This window comes from Physella acuta, unplaced genomic scaffold, assembly GCF_028476545.2.
Source record: "Physella acuta isolate Inbredline_101_S28 unplaced genomic scaffold, ASM2847654v3 ptg000543l, whole genome shotgun sequence".
NCBI classification, from domain to species: domain Eukaryota; kingdom Metazoa; phylum Mollusca; class Gastropoda; family Physidae; genus Physella; species Physella acuta.
Genome location: NW_026732062.1, coordinates 662,746 through 683,578, shown reverse-complemented (window position 1 = coordinate 683,578; position 20,833 = coordinate 662,746). Strand labels below are relative to the sequence as shown.

Genomic DNA, 20,833 nt, shown 5'->3' with positions numbered 1-20,833 from the left:
ATATTGATGGGAATTGGTAAGAAGGTGGATGGAAATAGTACAGTAATGGATGGATGTGAAATGGATAGGAAGTAAATTTGTAATGGGTGGGAATGTGGGGTGTGGTAAATGGTTGGGTGATGGATGGAACATATATGGGTAATGGGATGGAAATGACTGGACAATATAAAACTGATTCTACAGGGACCCTAATATTATGTGAGGAAGTATGCAGCTGATGACATCAAAATAGGGTACAAAGGGGGGGGGGGGGGAGGGGGGGGGGAGGGGGGCTTCTAAAACATACGATCCGTTTAACAAGTATATTGTCGTAGTCAAAACCACCCTTTATATATATATATATATATATATATATATATATATATATATATATATATATATATATATATATATATATATATATACATATATATGTATATATAGGGTGGTTGGTATATTATACCATCCATCTACAAAGAACTAAAGCCTTGTATATCAATATCACACCAACTTCTAGTAGGTCAGCCACACATACAAAACACTATCCCCTTCGCCCAACTCAAACCACAAAATTGTTCACAATTTTAATGCAAAAAAATGCATCGAATAGCTGTATAGATTAAGCTAAACTAGGACTAGGTAAACAAAACATGAAAACATTCGATCCCAATATCACGTAAGTAACACACAATCCACGTACTCAAGAAATGGATTAAAATATTTATAAGGCCATTGTGTTGCTGTAAACCCCCATGACGTAAAACTTGGATCAGCCTGGCACCCCTCTACTTGAGTAATTCCCAAATTCTTTTCACCTTAAAACTACCGGTCGAATAACTATTTAATAAGCCGATCCAAACAGCGAGCGTGTTCTATTTATAGCCTTTGTTTGGGCCGAATGTGTCGCCCAAGGTTCTACAACCGGGTTTGTCAACAGTCAGCTGTCTACACATGGCCGCTCGCCGCACTCACGGAGACTACATGCGGGCTGTACGGATCATGTGGGTTTAACGTACCACTATAACTTACTATAGGCAAACTGCATTGCCGATAAGGCTAGGGAAAGAGCATTGAACAATTCGATAGTAAAAATAGTATGACTGTCGGAAAATAAAATGAAAAGCAGGTTTTGCAATAGCGAGTTAATATACAGACGGTCTAACTGTCGTTGTTTTGTTGTGTGCATTTCAATTGTCAGCTGAAACCTGGAGGACGATTGCATCATGTGGAACTGGGCGGGTGTTTAAATATTTGTTGTGGTGATGGCGATGTTATTGTGATGTTATGGTGATGTGTTATGGTGATGTGTTGTGGTGATGTGTTGTGTTGTGTTGATGTGTTGGGTTGTGTTGTGTTGTGTTGATGTGTAGAACGATTGTCACCCGTGCTAAATATGAGGAGGGAAAAGTTGGAACCGAACCAGCGACCACTACACCAGGACAATTTTGTCAGGGTAAATACAACTCTCAGTTTAACCAGAAACGTGTGTTTGAGATGCCAAGTAAATAAATACTGGACATACAACTAATGTTAAAATAGTGCTAGTGTACAGCTTACGTTACAATAGCGCTATATGCACAACTAATGTTAGAATCGTGCTATAATCACAACTAATGTTAGAATCGTGATATAATCACAACTAATGTTAGAATCGTACTATACGCATAAAAAATGTTAGGATAGTGCTATACTTACAACTGATGTTAGAATAGTGCTGTACGCACATTTTCTATAGATGTACCGTATGTGTCTATATCCATTTCCGGTTGATCCAGGTTAGTCCACAAATTGAACGCCTCACAGATACATGTCGGCATTAAAACCTAACCCTCACACAACACTGCTAGACAACAGCTTTGACTGTAGATTAAACTAAAACCATACCAGCGCGCTAAGAAGTTTTGACCACTAAACTATCGACTAAAAAAAACAAATTTTGAACGAATTCGATCCACATCAATAGACCAATCAATCAATAATTCGATACGAGATAACGTCAGGTAACAGTACACATCTACCGCGAGAAAGCTCGGCCAATATCCGAGTTGCCGAGTTGATCAACAACCCCTATGGTGGGGCCCCAACTAGATCTAGGTCGGCCGATTCAAAGATTTGAAAGTTTGGAGGGAAGTTCACGTTGAATGATTCGCTGTGATATGTTCAGTTCTATTGTTGTGAAGGGACTTGAGGGGTCTAGGGGGATTAGGGTTGCGTTGGGGTATTAATAGGGGGGGGAGTGACAGGAAGGGCGGGGTAGGGCTAGAATAACAGACACGATAAAAGGAGGTAAAACTAGCACTGTGTAGGTCTAGTGGTTGACGCGTGGTACTCTTGGATAGAACCTACACTTAGATCTAGTATCGCATACCACGAATGTTTTGGGTATTTTATCCTTGTCTAGAAAACATGCCTTTTTCTTATCGGTTGAACCTAGAGGCCAACCTTCATTTACCATTTTACTGAAACACATTCGTTCTGTTTTGAAGCTGACCATGACAGCTTGCTAGAAAGGGTTAAGATTGAACAAACTTGTAGAGGACCATCAAGATATAAAAATTTCCCGATGCTAAAATCTACCGGACCTAGGGAGAAAACCGCGATATTTGGCGGTTTCAGCGTTTCTGGAAGTAATTAAGAGTGGACACCTTAACCACGATATATTAACCGGCTGTAGGAAGAAGTAGACAGGGTAGACAACTATTGTTGTTGATACTGGCTGCCATATTGATACAAGGTGATCTTAGGTAGACCTAGAACCTGGAGGCTGATTGAAAGAAATTCTAGCCCCTAAAACACTGGACGCTAAACTTGTGGACATATTTGGTTGGGTGAATGTAGCCCTCACTCCGCCCCCGGAGTTCCAAACAGCTCATGTTAGATGGTGAACTTGGAGGTGACATGCATGTATCGAATACCTGGCGATCGATACTGATTTTAAAATATCGAATCTGAGATAACGATATACAGACGACATGACCTAGGCGGATTATTTTTGTACAATCTTGCAGCAGCTACAAAAATAGATGTTTAGCCGTAGATAGAAAACTAGATGTTTAACACTTTGAGTGACCTGAGCTGATTATTTATTATCGTAAAGTGCACATATTTTAATCCCTATAATGAAATGTACCTAGAGGAAATTACTGATAGAAAATGAGAAACTCAAATCTTTTTTTTTTCTGCTTGCATGTTAACAAGGATTTATCTGTACCTCATTTTTTTTAAATTTCAAACATTCCGTCGGCAGTAACATGGCGACATTAAAGCGCGACAGTTAGTGATCAGAAAGGGGGTGGGGGGTCGCTAACATGGGATGTTGGGGGTGCGACTTGTCACATACACACGTTCATCCCCTCCCACCACTTCACACACACACACACACACACGCACTGAAAGAGCCGCCAGCAGAAGAGAAAGCCACACCTGAATAAAATCCCCTTCCGGCACAATATCGACACGGTCAAACGGTCCCACACCACAGGTTATGTGCGTGACGTCATGTGACATTCCTTCAGATGTTTTGGTCAACACCAGTACTGCTAATGTTCCATACCACCCACATCTAATTAGTATTTGATGAAATTAACTTCAGACATTTTTTTTTAAATTCACTCTTCACCTTCTGATATGCCTTATCCATGACCTTGATGTTGCCCTTCAACTCCCCCCTCCCCACCCCACGCCGCACGCTTATTTTCTCGAGAGGACAATATCTAGACGGCATGAGTGTAGGACCACGGCTACACAGCGGAGGACACTGCATGTGCTCGTGGAACACAACACACCAACACGGGCCATGGGGTCGTTTGGACTTGACTTTCACAGGACTTTCTACAGCCGACGTGTTGAAGCAAATGGTTTTAAAATAAACCGGGAGTGATCTCCCCTAAACTTTCTCGAATATTCTTATATAAAACAACAGGGGATGGGAACTCGGGCTATTGACATGATTTTTAATCCATTTTAAATACTTAAAGTTTTAAAAATAGAATAAAATCTCGTAGACAAAATAATTGCACGCCAAGTGAACTAGTGAACGCCAAATAAAAAAGTGCACAATAGCGCGCAATATTATTAGTACTTTAAAAATTTACATTAGTTTTTTGAGAAATCGGAAGTAGCGTAAATTACTACTTCCGGTCAACGGAAATTACTCAAAATTTAACAGAAGGTAGATAATTAGATCTTTAACTTACATGTGAAATTTCATTTATCTATCTGAAATAGTACTCAAGTTATAGGCTTTTGAAAAATTCAAAGTAGGAAAAGTACCACTTCCGGTTATCGGAAATCGCTCAAAAGTTGATACGGATCTACGATTTTGATAAAATACTTATATATGAAATTTCATCAACCTAGCTATAACGGTACTCAAGTAATCGTGTTTACACACGGACACACACACAGACACACAGACATACGGACAGAATTGCAAAGCCCAGTTTTTCAGACTGGATTACGCATAAAACCTCTTAATTTTGATAAATCTGGATTGATAAATTTTGCCCGATTAAAATAAGTCCTCTATACTTCGGATGTGATGAAGGACTGAGGTGTAATACGGTGAAAATTGTTAAAATTTCAAGTGATTTTTGTGCACGATTACAATACTTTCTCTATACTTCGTATATACGAGAAAGTAAAAAACTAAAAGTTTAAAGTTGGGGCTGGTCAGATCACTGTGGCCTGGTATTTGGTGTTGAAATTAGTCCAGATGGTAATGGAGGCACGTTAGTTTACCATTTCACCACACCATTTACCTGACCCCCCCGCCCCCGCACACACACGTAAAAAAACATTTACACCTATTCCCCCCTCCCCTATACCCACACCAGTCTCTGCCTTCTTACGCAACTACCTACACACAGACCAGATCCCCACTCCTAAACACGCACATATTTACACACACACACACACCATACTGACCCACACAGACCAGTCCCCACCCTGACCCCCCCCACACACACACACCAACATGTCCTCGGGACGATCGCTGGTCAACTTTCAACTCACGTCTAACGATGGATTAACGACGGATTAACGATGGATTAACGGGGATTAACTCTGTCAGACGACACACATTTGTTAACTCATTGGTGGTGTGTCAGTGGGTACAACAGGGGTGGGGTGGGGGAGGAGGGAGTCAGGGGGGAGGAGGGAGTCGTGGGGGAGGAGGGAGTCAGGGTGGAGGGGAGTTAACGGGAGGTGGGGATACGGGATCTGTTAGCAAGCTCAACATGGTTAAAATAAATATAGAGAGACGAACTGATCAAACATATTTTAATGATCAATACATTCTGCAGAGGTTGGACATCACCCCTCCCACACATACACACACACTCGCATATATATATATATATATATATATATATATATATATATATATATATATATATATATATATATATATATATATATATATATATATATATATATATATATATATATATATATATAAATCTAATAGAAATAGGAGTAGGCAATTTGAGGTATAAGAATGATGTGATCACAGAAGATTACCAAGCTCATCTTCAGGTGAAATCTTATTTTATTATGTTGTAATAAACCCCCTGGGGCATCCCCCCTCCCCCCCCCCCGGGCAGTGGGTGTCGACCACTGGTGTCAAGTGACCTGCTGCTTAATGACATGTGATGACATGTGGTGACATCTGCTAGTGCACGTCATTCATCACAGCCTGGCTTGGAGACTTGAGCGATTTCCCATGTCCGGACCAGCAGCCAGTTTAAAATCAATGGGGCTGTGTCGATAAGGGGGGGGAGGTGGGGGCGACTGTAGGTGACATGAATGGGCTTTGTGATTGAAAGGAGGGGGGTGTTGGGGCGCTAGCAATGGTGAGTGGGGGTAGTCACGTGATTTGGGTGGGGTATGGCATGTTGAGAGGCAGTGTTGTTATGGTGTGAGAAATGTGGTTATATGAGGTATGTGTGGTAAAGTGAGGTATATGTGAGGTATATGTGTTGATGTCAGGTATATGTCGTGCTGTCAGGTATATGTGTTGATGTGAGGTATATGTGTTGATGTCAGGTATATGTCGTGCTGTCAGGTATATGTGTTGATGTGAGGTATATGTGTTGATGTCAGGTATATGTCGTGCTGTCAGGTATATGTGTTGATGTGAGGTATATGTGTTGATGTCAGGTATATGTCGTGCTGTCAGGTATATGTGTTGATGTGAGGTATATGTGTTGATGTGAGGTATATGTGGTGCTGTCAGGTATATGTGTTGATGTTAGGTATATGTGTTGATGTGAGGTATATGTGGTGCTGTCAGTAGTGTCAAGTATATGTGGTGCTGTCAGGTATATGTGTTGATGTTAGGTATATGTGTTGATGTGAGGTATATGTGATGATGTGAGGTATATGTGTTCATGCCAGGTATATGTGATGATGTGAGGTATATGTGTTGATGTCAGGTATATGTGTTGATGTGAGGTATATTTATAGACTCCAGCTAATTTAATTAAATTATGCTAGTAGCACACAACTAAAATGACTGCCACATTCCACTACCACCATTCTATTTTTAGTACCAAACAAATGCATACATCGAGATTACAGTTCAGCTGGTCTGCACATACATGAAGGGAGAAGTGGTTTAAAGGTTCTGATACCTGGGCGATACTGATCACATACCTGATACCAAACGATATGTTCATTGCCGATACCCTACATTGATGATACTATCAGTTAATGGGCATAGGCGCTACTGACAGATACAGGACGATACCGATTCAAAGAACAAAGGCGATACTGACAGATTCAGGGCGATACCGATTCAATGAACCACCCAACAAAGATAGTTGTTAATTATAGGGCGCGCACTGTCCTAATACAATCAGGAACTACTTTACCTGATTGTCAGGTGTACTAATACAATCAGGAACTACTTTCCTTGCTTGTGAGGTGTACTAATACAACTAGGAACTACTTTGGTTGTCAGGTGTACTAATACAATCAGGAACTACTTTTTATATTGTCAGGTGGAGGAATAGAATCACGGGTAATTATTTGAATGGACATGTGTTCTAGACATAATTAAAAACATTCTGGTAGAAGATTCTGTTTAACGCCATCATCAACGTCTCACAAATTTCACCAACAAATACAACAGTGGGTGGGTAGGGGTGGGAATGAGTTACATCAACTGGAACAAACACTACAACACTACAGATCAACTACGTTCTTAGATCGATGGCTGGGAGTTTGACTAGATGAGTGAGTGGTTTTACCGGGGCGTTATTTGGAACTTCCCGATTGAATCACAACCATTTTAAATCGATCCTTCCCCCCCCCCCCCCTTACCTGCTTGAGACAAAGAGTGAAGATAATTGGGAGGGGAGAGGCCTGAGGTAGAACAAAACCTTTGCTAATTAAAGCACATAATGAAATCAATAAACAACACATGTTATAACAGTCTTAGTGGGATTCATGTCCTGATGTATAGATTTATATTGGAGAGTTGGAGAGTATAGCTTTCATTGGGTATTTTGTTGTGATTGATGACGTGTCCTATATAAAACTACTCAGTGGTCTGCTCAGGGTGGGTTGAGTATACGGGTAACACGTGACTAGACGTGAAGGTGCCTGAGACCTGCAGCAGATCTGAGTACCCGGTCAACACACGACACGGTGTGCGCTAATTAATTATGTTAATGTCGTACAAGCGTCAACCCAACTCAATTTCAACATGGAATGAGGTCCAAAGTAAAATGATACCAGATAGAGTGGAGACGGTACATGTGACCTACAACAGGACAAGCTCGAGTTAATGGGATGTTTGTTTTCTCGTTGTATATCGTTCATGTTTTAAGATATATCGGAATACAATATTGAGTCTTGAATGGTTTAGTACAAATTACAGAACAGAATAAAATACTGTGTCGTCTCTGGTTTAAAGTTATCGAACAGACAAAGAACAAGACGTGTAAGCAGTGAAGTAGCTAGACAACTTGACCAAAGGGTGCACCATTGATTAGTGTCTGTCCAGTCCCCTCAAACTTAATGAACATAAATGAACCCGCCCTAAGGTTAAAATACCGACCCCTCCACCCCTCTATTCCCTGCCCTAGCTAGACTACTTTTTACAACAAAATCAGTTTAAAAGGCCAGACAACTCAAAGAGACTTAGTACATAGAACTTAGGATGAAACAAGAGTGTAGGAAGAAAGGCGTAGTGAGTTAAACAAGACTAACACACAAAGATTGTATTTAATGTGTACTCACCCTTGAGACTTTTGCCTGAGTCAGGGGAGGTGGCCTTGACGTCGTGTCGGGCGGGTGGGGGTGTGTTAAGTCCAGCGCTTGTGTTGGGCCGTGACGCGCTGAAGGCACTGCCAGCTACGGGGTATCTGTAAGGCGAAGTAGCCGCCGTACCGTTGGCGTCTACCGGTTTCGAACTCCGGCCACTGTCATCGCGGTTGAAAGGGGAGAGAGAGGAGCGACTCCCCCGGGGCTTGGGCTGCCAGGTCCTGCCAGAGGACCGTAGAGATTCCTGGGACTCGCCCACGCGCAGTCTCGGCGCCTCCTCGTTCTCGGAGGGTCTTCTGGAACTGCGAGAGTCCCTGGAGGTGTCGGCGTCTCTGGCACTTCCTCTGGCGCTTCTGTCCAAGTCACGAGCACTATCCCGAGGGCTCCAGTCCCTGTCCTGCCTGCGAGGCGTCTCGTAGCCTGGCTCTCTGTCTCTCCTGTCGTAATCTTTATCCCTTCTGTCATAATCTTTATCCCTTCTGTCGTAATCTCTATCTTTGTAATCCCTGTCCCGTCTATCATAGTCTCTATCCCTCCTGCCGTTATCATTTTCTCTCCTGTCATATCCTCGATCATAATCTTTATCCCTCCTGTCATAATCCTTATCCCTCCTGTCATAATCTTTATCCCTCCTGTCATAATCCTTGTATCTCCTGTCATCATCTCTGGAACTGAAACTAGAGTCTCTATCACGTGGGTCTCCTCTTCCGCTGCCACGTTCAGGGTCACGTCGATCAGGGTCACGTCGAACAGGATCACGCGAGTCCACGGCCGGCTTCCTGGAATAGTCCACGCCGAGGTCCTTAGACCTGGGCTCTGGCCTGGCATGGCTCGACTCCACTGACCGGTCGAGGTCGGTGGATGTGTTGTGGTCACTCTCTCTGGATTGGCTGTCGTGTTGGAATGAGGGCGGCGACCTGCTGCCGTCTGATTCTTTCTGCAGACGGTCAGAGCGGGACTCCTCAGACGTGAAACTCTCCTCGTGAGCAGACGAGCCTCGCGATGACGTCAGACGCCGGGGCTCGTACGCGATTTCCGGCACCTGGAAACGTGACTGAAGTTCGGAAATTTTAGAGTCTTTCGGCTTGGGCTTGGCCAGAGGTTTCTCAGGCTCCGTGGGGGATTTGGCTTTGGGGGACTTTGATTTGGGGAACCAGGAGCGTTTCTTCTCTGGCTGGGGGTCCTGTGGGGGTGGGGACTGCGGGGGTGGGGACTGAGGTTTCACGGCTGGTAGGTGTGTACTTGGATGGTCGTCGAACGAATCATCGAGGTTCGTTTCTTGGATGGGTTCTGGCGATCTAGGCTTGGGTATACTTTGTTCTCTGGTGTCTTTTGGGTACTGAGGTATGGGCGACACATCTTCTTTGGGGCGTTGAGCTAATGGTGACACATCATCTTTGGGGCGTTGAGCTACTGGTGACACCTCAATGCGTGGAGGCTCCACTTTAGGGGTGTTGGCCACGTTTGGTGGTGATTTATTCCCCGTGGGTGACACTCGCGAAACAGGGGAGGCAGGGAACTGATCAGATTCGTAGCTGGAATCTGGGCTGAGGTGAGCACTCGGCGAGACGGGAGACTTACTGCCCTTGTCGTCAGAGGAAGACGAGGAGGATGAGCGCAGGGACTTGAAGAAGTTAAATCCCCTCGGCTTGGGCGTCGGTGTTAGATCTTTCTTAGGCTCAACCACCGGCTTGGGTTCGATTACAGGTTTGGGTTGAATAACTGGTTTGGGCTGTATAACCGGTTTGGTTTCGATAACCGGTTTAGGTGGTTCAACCGGTTTCTGAATGTTCTTGATCTCACTGGACTTTGGCCTCTCTGCTGGGATGGGTTTCGGGCGGATGGCGACTTTTTCTTCTGGCTGAGGTTTGGACGTCTCTGGCGGCTTGATGACGGATGGGGCGGGGGGCAGGGCTATGGTTGGGGTGGACTCCACGGGTCGGGTGGGGACGGGTCGGATGATGGAGGGCTCTTCTTCCGGTTCCGGCGACTCCTGGATGTCGGAGTAGCGTTTCTCAGAGCCGGGACGTTTCAGGATGCTCTTGACGTTCGGGTCAGTGGGTGAGACGATGACCTTGGGTATGACGTCCTCGTAAAGGTCATCCATGTCGTCACCGTTGACGAGCGGGGCAAGAGAGGTCGGCTTGTTGGCTTGAGGTTTGGGGGTAGGTGAAGTAGGTGAGGCCGGGCTCTCCCCCCGCTGAGGTTTGGGCTCCTGTTTGGGCTCTTCTTTTTTCTTCTCGAACATGGCTCTGATCCTGTCGAACGGCACGATGGGTATTGGCATCAGAGCTTTCGGCTTGTCTTTGGTGCGCATCTTGTCGCTGGGGAGCTTCACCGGCGTGGGCGTGGTCGGCTTGCTCTCGGTGTCATCTGATTGGTTCATAAATGAAGGCGTGGTGGGGGCGGACTTGGAGGGGTAGCGAGGGGAGCGGAGGTTGCGTGCAGAGGTGGGGGGTTGGACTCGGGTCTTGATGACCACATTGGAGGAGGTGGAGGGGGTGGTGCAGGGGGAGGAGATGAGGCTGGGGGAGAACTGCCAGGAGGACATGGTGGAGGAGGAGCCATACTTGAGCAGACAGCTGCCGCTCTTGGACAGGCTTGACTGCTTGTACCAGTTGGGGACGTTGAGCTTCTGGAGAGACTTGCTGATGCGGAGCTCGTGGACTGAGGGCACCCTCTGGAGGTTATCCCCCGTCGGGGACGTGGTGAAGGGGTCGTCGAGGTTGGTCTCTAACGTGCACAAACTCTTCGACTTTTTGTACTGTCTGCTCGCAAACCGGCCCTTACCGGCCGATTTAGAGTTAGGAGTGTCATAATAATCCACCCCTGACCCACTGATCGTGGTGTAGTCAGAGGCGTGACGTAGCTCACTCATGCTGGCCGGGCGGTCTAGCACCTGTCTGCGGTCATCCTGAAATGGAAAGGTTAGGTCAAACAAATCGCTATTGGTCTCTGGGAAGTAGGCGTCGCCCAGATCTTTCGTGTTCGCATCTGCCTCCAGCCTGAGCAGCTGCTTGTACAGGTCCGTGTGGATGTTGTCGATGGACAGGGCCTTGTCCATGATGTCGCGCCGGCCCTGCTCGGAGAAGATGCAGTCGTCGTGCAGGCAGTCGACGTGTGCCGTGTGCAAGTTGCTCTCCGACTTCCGTGACAAGTTGATCATGTTCATGATTTTGTCCAGCTGCTCCTGACTCCGGTACTTCAGACTGCTGGACGTGAACTTGGGCGTGTATTTCCGTTCTTTAGAGGGCGCTGGAGCTTGCAGCAGGTTTTCTTTACGCGAGGCGAACTCACCAGAGAGGGCGTCTGAGTTTAAGTTCTGCTCACTCAAAAATTTGTTCCTGGACTGAATTATTTTTAACCTGCTGGGCGTGAGCAGGTTGTCGGGGAGGACGAAGGGTGCGATTTTTGGCGAGGTGGGCGTGGTCGGCCCGCTGGGGGGCTGGGTCAGCACAGACTTGTAGGGCTTGAACTTTTTCTTGATCTCCCTCATCGTCCGCGGCTTCTGCGGCGGCGCCTGGCCGAACTGCGCATGCGCCCAGGCCGTGCCACGGAACGGGACGGACATGGGCTGGGGCAGCGATTTGGCCGTCAGGACGGGGGAGTCCAGGGCGGAGTCGGAGACCGGACCAGGTGACGTCAGCACTGACGTGGAAGTGGTGTCCTGCGGGAGCACGTCATCAACGCTGTCCATCGAGTGAGATTTGTGAGTGTTCGTCTCAACAATTTCTACTTTCTTCAAATCCTCTTTCACCTCGCTTTTCTCTTTACCGTCAATTTTATCAACGTCACTTTCATTATCTACCTCATCGCTTTCTTCTTCATCCTCCTCATCATCTGTTGTATCCTCCTCGTCCGTTAAATCACTCTCTTCTTCTTCTTCCTTTTTATCTACCACTGGCTGTTTATTGAGGTTTAACCTCAAGGCCTTTTTGTCAAGAATTGGTAAAATGGTGGGCCTGACCTCCATCTTGATCTCGAACCTCTCGTTACCCAACGTTGGTGACGCGATCTCCGGACCAATGGCGTCAGCGTCAGCAAACTCCAGGCCCATCAGCTCGGGGCGTTCGATGACCGTAGCACCGACAGCAGCCACCTCAATCTTCCGCTCCGGCGTGTCGGGTAACTTCCGGGGCGTTCTGTCCGTGTTGGTGCTGCTGCTGGTGCTTGTCATTCTGGTGCTGCTGGTCATCATGCTGGTCATCTTGGTGGTGCTGGTTATTTTAGTTGAACTGGTCATGGTGGACAGCCCTGTGGTGCTGGTCAACTTGGTGGTGTCCGTCATGCTGGTTGTGTTTGTGATGGTAGCGCTGGTCACGACGGTAGCGCTGGTCACGATGGTGGTGCCGGTCATGCTGGACGTGCTGGACGTGGGGGAGAGTTTCTCCTCCACAAAGTTCGAGCCGGGGATGACCCGCGTCCACTGCACCTGCTGGGGCGTGACGTCAGGACACGGCTCGACTTTAATGGCGACAGTGGGAGTGGCGGGGGCGTCGGCCGACGAGACCGAGTCCGACCGTGGGACCGGGGTCTCCAGCACGACGTCCAGCGACGGCTCCACCGACACCCCACTCACGGGGCGCGGGGAGCTGAACACCCGCCAGTCTGTCATCTTCATGTCAGCAGTCGGAGACTCGACAAAGCCTTCCCGGCTCCGGCTCCTAGATAAGCTCTCCCTGCTGCCAGACTTAAACATACCTGGTTCCGAGTCGTACCGCTCCAGGGCGAAACTTCGGCTGTCCTCAAACGATCGGTTCAAGATGCCACTGGACTCGTCCCCCACTGATCCCAGGGGTGACCTTCTAGCAAACACGCCAAGCTCAGCCTCACTCTGGGCCGTCGACGTCCTCTTTAGCTTGGCTTTCTTCGGGTCACTGTCATCCCCCGGGCCGTCTTCTGACCGTTTCTCCGCCTTTCTCTCACTCTCACTCGGCTTGACCTCACTCACCAGTGGTGTGGGGGACAGGGTCCTCCCGTCATTCGGAAACTTAAACACATCCTTCTTCGATGCCAAATTCCCGCTTAGAATTCCCGACGAAGACAGAGGTGTCTGTAGGTGTGTAAGAGCTTCCGGCTCCACGCTATCAGGCGTTTCATCCTTTTCAGAAATATGTCGCACAAACTCCTCGTAGCCCTCCTCAGCCGGCTCGCTGAATGCCGGGATGTCGCGGAGAAACGAGTTGAAGTCATCAGCCGGTTCGCAGCGAGTGTCGGAATCTATTAACGGCTTTTTGGGGCTGTCGTAGGCAAAGTTGGTGGCAGAATGTTTGGGTAAGGTTGGGTGACCAGGGGAGGTAGACCTAGGCTCAACGGTAGGAGTGGCCGTTGGTGGCGCGCGCGGTGACGTCACGGCCAGGCGGTCTGTTGGCTGAGTAGGTTTGAACACCTCAATGGGGGGAGGGGAGAGGGAACGCATTTCAGCGCGGACCGACGGGGTGAACGAGGGCGTGGATCCTGGTTTTGGAGAGGGCGCCGCCAAGGTTGGGGAGGTGACGGCCCCGTACTCCAGTTTAGCAAAGTTGGGTTTGGCCGGGAGTGGGGGCCGCTGGGCCCCTCTCTGTGGTGTCTCCACCATGGCTGGTGTTTGTTTCATGGCGACACCTGTGTCCAGGTAGGCGAACTTTGGCTCGTGAATTAAGGCACTGGTTTCAGCACTACTCGCTGGTTTGTCGTCTTCTTTTCTATCGCTTTCTTTTCCATCGCTTTCTTCTTCATCACTTTCTTCCTCTTCTTCGCTTTCTTCCTCTTCCTCATCATCCTCCTCTTCTTCATACTCCTCATCGCTCTTATCTAAATCGGTTTCCTGAACCTCTTTCGGCTTATTGTTATTCGCTTCCTCATCATCATCGATAAAGTCAATATCCTTGATATCATCAATATCATCCGTGCTATACATCATCTCCTGCACCCTCCCATCATCTCCCTCCTCCATCTCCTCATCCACCCTCTGGTCATCATGACCTTGCTCGTCTATATACACCCTCTCCTTCTCAATGTACCTAACGATAGGGAACCCGCTCTCCGTCATGTACTCGTCCGTTTTAAACTCGTCCAGGTTGAGCTCGAACCCCAGCTTCTCCTTCAGGGTCCGGTCTGTCCGCGCCACCGCGTCCACCTGGTCGAGGTACCCCATGTCGTCCTCGTACCCGGCGGATCCGAACCCGTCCACCTCAATCATCATGGTGGTGCACGAGCTCTGGCACTCGTCGTCGATGGGCTCCTCCTGCACGTGCGGCACCAGCTCGTGACGTACATCCTCCGGCTCCTCTTCCGGTTCCTCCTCGTCACGTGGTATGAGGTCATCACGCCGGTAGCTCCTCCTGTCCAGCAGGTCCTTGACGTTCTGCAGCGTGCGAATGATGGCCCTCTCCGGCGTGATGGGGATCACGAAGGTCTCCTCAATCACGTTCTCCTCCCAGTCCTCCTCTCCCGCCTCGCTCCCTCTCGTCTCTCCACTCACGTCTCTCAAGAAACTATCCCTCTCCATACTCTCAGGATCACCCTTCACCTCACTTAAGTACTCACGTTTCCCCACATCATCGTCCTCTGTGTCACGCAACACTCTACTCACGCCTTGACCTTCAAACCTCACTGTCCTTACATCACGTGACCAGTCAATGTCCAGCTCTTGACTCACCTTATCCCCCACACCACTGTCCGTAAAACCCTCCCGAGTCCTCTGGGGTGATAGACCTTCAGAGTTCAAGGCCGCGTAGGACTTGTAAGCTTTCAAATCGTACTTGTCCTCCTCTTCATCGTCGTCTTCATCATCAAACGCCACACCCCCTCCCTCACTCACATACCTATCTCTGTAAAACGCCTCTTTCTCCTCCTCTCCTTTCAACCTCTTGTTAGCATAGGCGGCGCCGTCACTGACGGGCCGTTTGGTTTTCACAAAGTTAGTGCGTAGATAACTCGCCGCGTGAATGGGGCTATCACTGCTCTCAGAGGACGCCTCGCGAGTGATGACCGTCCTCACCGACTCGTCACTCTCAGAGTTACTTTCCTCACCCGCGGTCACCGCGTGAGCAGGTTTCTCACGCGCGCCATCAACACGAACAGGGTCTACCTGTGTTTCAGAACTAACCACCGCCTCACCTGTGCTGCTATCAGAATGCGGAAATCCTCTTGAAACCGGAATGTCACTTTGTGTATTCAAAACACCACCCGACTTGCTGTGCTTATCAACACTGCTACCGAAAGCACGGATATGTTCAACGTATTCCTTAGCACTCAGCACATCTGGATCATCCACGAAAGTATCCACACTAAAATCCACTCCGCTGGGTTTGAAATCCGATGGATATTGACTGCGACCAGATTTGAAATTTTTGTCACTGCTGTGTAGTACGCCGTCTGTCGTCTGCGAGGCGATATCCGGATCAGCAGCCACGGTCTTGTTTACGTCCGTTAGACCTGCGCCGTGGTTATCTGGGTCAGGCAAGCGACCACTCAGGTGCGTGACGGGTCTCCGTGATGGCACAGCCGTGTTTGGCCTACTTTGCGTTGACGCATGCGCATCGCGGGACGTGGGATTCTCCGATGTGTTGAAGTAGGGTCGACCTTTGACCCTCCCGGTCCGGCTGTCGTACGTCACGCCGCGTTTTCGTTCCTCGTATTCGAGATCGTACTCACCCTCCTTCCCGCTCTCGCCCTGTCCTCGGCTGCTGTTGCTGCTTTTGTTGCTGTTGCTGCTCCTGTTGCTGTCGCTGGATGTGGTGATGTCGTCCGAGTCCTCCTCTATGATGGGCTCTAGCACCGAGCAACAAAACAGCTCCTCGTCTGAGTCCAGCTCTCGCGGCTGGACGTCGTCGTAGTCGTACCCGTACTCGTTCCTGTAGTCCCTCTCATCGGGTATCCCCAGTAAATCGTCGTCCAGGTCCGTTTCAAAATATTTATCTGGCTCATTGTAGCGGTCCCGGTACGGGTGGTAGTTGTCGTCGTCTAAGATGTGGCGGTACTCCTCTTTGCTGCTGTTGGCGCCGCTGCTGCTGTCGGTGCTGACGTTGAGGTTCATGTCCCCCCGGGGCGGCGCCTCCACATCCTCGACGCTTGAGTCAACCAGCGGCTCCGTGGCTCGTGTTGCTGCCAGCGGCTCCGTGGCTCGTGTTGCTGCCGACAGCTCGGTGAGTCGTTGAATGACCGGCCCCGTGTTCTCGCTCACCGTGTTGTTGTTGTTCAGACCGGAAGAAGGTACCGAGTACGGCGAGTATCGATTCCCGTCACCGAGCCCGCATTGTTGTGTGTCGCCAGCACCTGCGTCAAGTCGATCGATAATTTTAGTGTCAGCCACGAGCAAAGGCCGGGAAAACACCGTGGTTTCCCAAGCTGGTCTATAAATAGTCTCAGGGTCGGAGCTCTCCTCGTCACCGTCCAGCGGTAGATCCACCGGCACACGAATGATCGGCTTGAGGGTGGTCAGCTCGAAGCTCAGCCCCCGTGCCGACCCGCGGGTGGGCGTGGCCTGCTGTGGTCCATTTCCCGCCGGCCGGTGGGGTGTTGAAGTGACCGCGCCAGGTGAGGCGGCTACGTCACGCTGGTGACCTCCCTCCTCCATAGCGTCCCCTCTCCTCTCTTCCTCATTCAGCTTATCCAACATCCTCCAAGAAAACATGATGGTGATGATGGTGGCGATGGCCGCAGTCAGAAACCTCTCAAAGGCCCCGTCAGACTGAGGAGGGACCCCCGATCCCTTCGGCAACCAACGATCCATTTTGGGGTCGCTCTCCAGATAAAAATCCTCAAATTTCCGGATTAAAAGAATCTCTTAAAGATCTGCATTTACGAAACAATGCAAATGCACGCTACACGATTCTGTATACAAACAAGCCATTATCCGAATAGTCCTAGTCCAGATCTTGTTTTAAAGCAAACCTAGTCACATTGCTAACTTTTTATCTCTAGACAGCTCTTAACAGATAAAAACCTCCAGTTATTAAAACCAACGGGGAACACGTTTCAAATGTTTTTTTCTCTCCTGCTAAAAATAGTCCTACTCCACCTAACCGTCCACTGAACATCAGACGTGAAATAGACGTCGTCGTGACGTCCCACACATTCTACAAACGTCTTAAAGTCCTAGTCAAACAAGTTCGCCGGATTGGCGCTTTGTTTATGTGACACAGTTCCGACAGTGTCACGCTTGACTGAACGCGGGTGTCTGCAGCTAGATATGTAAGTAGGTAGGGGAGTCTATCAAGCGTGACCAGGTATGAAGGTAGACATGTAGAGGTTCTAACTGTGCCTAAAGCTGGAGCGTTGTTGTAGTGTGCTAGTGGGTGGTTGATGATGTGTGCATTCAGATTCAGCTAGATGTTGTAGCGTTAAGTCGTTGAAGGCAGTATGTCAGGTTATTGAAATAGGTTTAATGACAATGGTTTGACATCAGTATAACGAAATGTTGACATCACTATAATGAGTTGATGTTGACATAGTATAATGAGTTGATGTTGACATCAGTATAATGAGTTGAAGACCAATCAATTCAGTTGCAGGCATCAAAAGACGGAAGCTTTGGTAATTGCTAAAAATAGATGGTCGACTGGCCCTAGGTCAAGATGACCCAGCGTGTAAAGTAACCTTGAATTTCTCCATCATGAACCTTGCCCGATGCCGGCTGATATAAATCCTTACACGCAAAAAAAAAAAAAAAACGGAAACTAGTTTGTATCAAGATTCTCAGAGTGAATGCCCCTGCTTTAATACGGCTCACTCTATGACTGTCGGGTGTTTTTGGATTAGCTTGATCCTATGTCGTAGGAAGTTGCGGTCGGTATAACGTCAGATATAATGGCATGTATGACGTATAGTTTCCTATAAATAGTATTGTTAAAAGTAGAAAGTAGTTGCCTTATGACGTATAAAGTAGCACGTAAGAAGCACGCGTTGGCTAACTTCGCGTGAGATGACGTATAACTATGGCAAATCCTAAATTTCCGCCTCTACACAACACAATACAACACAACACAAAGATCGACTGGATTCAACGCCCTTAATGCGTGCCACGCTTGAACCGCTAAATCCAACAATTGTGTTCGCTGGTCAAATCTCGGACAACACAAACTCTAATCCACGCCGGTCAGCATTGGACTTGGTGATAAGTAATCCTTACAGTATAATCTCTAGATCGTATCAAACTTACTCCACGCTTCACTCCCCTTGTTGTGAGTCGCTTCCCCTTGGTGGTCAGTTGTTCCCCTTTAGGAAAACAAGGGCAGTCATCGAATGATTTATTTAGACGGCGCAAACAAAAGCTCGGATCGTCGACCACGAGTCAAATATTCGCTGCGAGACACGAACCATTTTTGTTGGCCGTGGTCAAACGTAAGATATCGCAGCTGTTGGAGTTGGTGCTGGTTGCTGTATCGGTTGTTGTAGTTTGTTGTAGTAGTTGTTGTGTCGGTTGTTGTAGAAGTTGTTTTATTGGCTGTTGGAGGCTTATTGCTTGTGTTGTTGATGTCGGATCAAGATGTTGATTAATTTTTTAAAATCTGTAGAAGGCGCTAAAAAAATGGTCTCTGTTCTGGTTGCCTGCTGACTTGCAAGTCGTGACGTCAGATGTGTGACTGTCTTTGTTTGAGACACAGACACGTTTCACCAGACTGACCAGACGAGACACGAGACGAGGGCATCACGTGACGGGAAATCAATCAGGCGTGGACGCCGTGTAAAGATCTACGTGACGTCACGTTAGGAACAGCTGGGTTCAAGTCCATGTACGGTGATGTGTGATGTGTTACGACAACACATCTCAAGTTATGCTCATACACATGTGTCAAACCTACTATGTGCTCATACACACGTTTTAAACCTGTGCTCAAACACGTGTGTCAAACCTACTATGTGCTCATACACATGTGTCAAACCTACTATGTGCTCATACACATGTGTCAAACCTACTATGTGCTCATACACATGTGTCAAACCTACTATGTGCTCAAACATGTGTGTCAAACCTACTATGTGCTCCACACATGTGTAAAATGTAGACATATACGGCTGTTTAATTCCTTTATACTGCGCCAAAAAGCATGTCAGCTATTTAATCAATCCTCTAATGTTATGTGCTTTAAATAGGATCAATGTTGAGTAACATCAACGCAATTTGTCCAACAGACGCGACAGCACCTGTGCGTGTGAGCGACATTATATCTTCCAGTGACTAATTCGTACTCAACTCCAAGTCACCTAAATCATTGGGCAACGGGAAATATAATCCAGTGAAACGGCCAATGTGGCAATACAAGCAGTCGGATAATCTGGCAACACAAAGCTCCGGAAACCTGGCAATACTCGACTTACTATTGATGGTTGCGTTTATGGACCTCATGGGTCTTCTCTAGTTCAACTCGTATTTGAATAAATTAGCATGCATTAACAGCTCGAGGTACGATCGAGTGAAGATTGAAATCCAAAACCGAGTTATGTAACACCTGTTTCAATCGACATGCAGATGCAGGTCGGACTGGGGAAAAACAAAAACATTTCGGCTAAAATTACATGCACAATGGTCGCTAGGCTAAAGTTACATACAGAATGGTCGCTAGGCTAAAGTTACATGTAGAATGGTCGCTAGGCTAAAACATTTCGGCTAAAATTACATGCAGAATTGTCGCTAGGTTAAAGTTACATGCACTATGGTCGTTAGGCTAAAGTTACATGTAGAATGGTCGCTAGGCTAAAGTTACATGCTAAAACAACTTGCTGAGTCATCGCTAGACCTTCAGTAAAACAAGGTCCTACAGCTACAGGCGAATGGTCATTAGATTAGAACCTCATAGATTTAGGCAAAACACCAAAGACAAGAACACATGTAACCAAAGTTACCAACAACATAATACAGAAACCACTAAAAACCAAAAGCCAATCAGTTAAACACACACCAACCAAACTGACCAAGATTTCAGCTAAACACACCGTTTTTAACCAAACACGTCTAAATACCTACCACAGACAATCATCTTTAAAAAAAACAACTAATGCAGAAGTTGGAGACGATATAGTAATGTCATGAGGTGTGGAAACGACAGAGTGACGTCGTGAAATGGGGGGGGGGGACATGAGAGTGACGTCATGAAGTGAGGGACGAAGTGACGTGACGAAGACACCCCCCCCCTGACCTGACAACAGTCCGCGCCATTGTTCTAAGGGTCAGCGTTAAGTGCAATATTTGTCGTCTGCAATATTTGGACAGACTGTCGCCACGTGCAGGCATGACACGTGACCGTTAGGTCCTTTTCTGCACACCGCAGGGCGAGACCACTGGGGGGCGTTACTAGCAGTGTTTCTTCCAGACTTTTTTCTCCGGGGTGCGCTTAATATTTTCGGAAGGGGGGGGGGCGGTCTACATTTTCCGGGGGGTAGACACTATGTTTACTGTATAAATTCCATCTCGTTCTAGGGGACGGTAGACTTTCTTCAGCCCCCCCCCCTCCCAGCACCCCCCACCCTCGAAGAGATGCCTGGAAGAAACAGTGGTTACTAGACATTGCCATTAAGATATGTCCCATAGAGCGTGATTGGTTGCCATTAGACGTGCCCTATATAAGTTAGATAACCGCTACTAGATATGCCCCCATGTGCA

At 47.8% G+C, this 20,833-nt stretch overlaps 1 protein-coding gene across 2 annotated transcripts in view; it reads right to left on the bottom strand.

Moving 5' to 3' along the window:
- The window catches only part of LOC131946001 (uncharacterized), a 35,523-nt gene that overhangs the window by 6,044 nt on the left and 8,646 nt on the right, over positions 1-20,833 (bottom strand). For both annotated transcript variants that reach the window (XM_059306633.1, XM_059306634.1), the window contains exon 2: positions 8,224-19,714. In XM_059306633.1, the coding sequence (XP_059162616.1) occupies positions 8,224-16,963 (8,740 nt within the window). In that variant the 5' untranslated portion in view covers positions 16,964-19,714. The remainder of the gene's footprint in view (positions 1-8,223; positions 19,715-20,833) is intronic.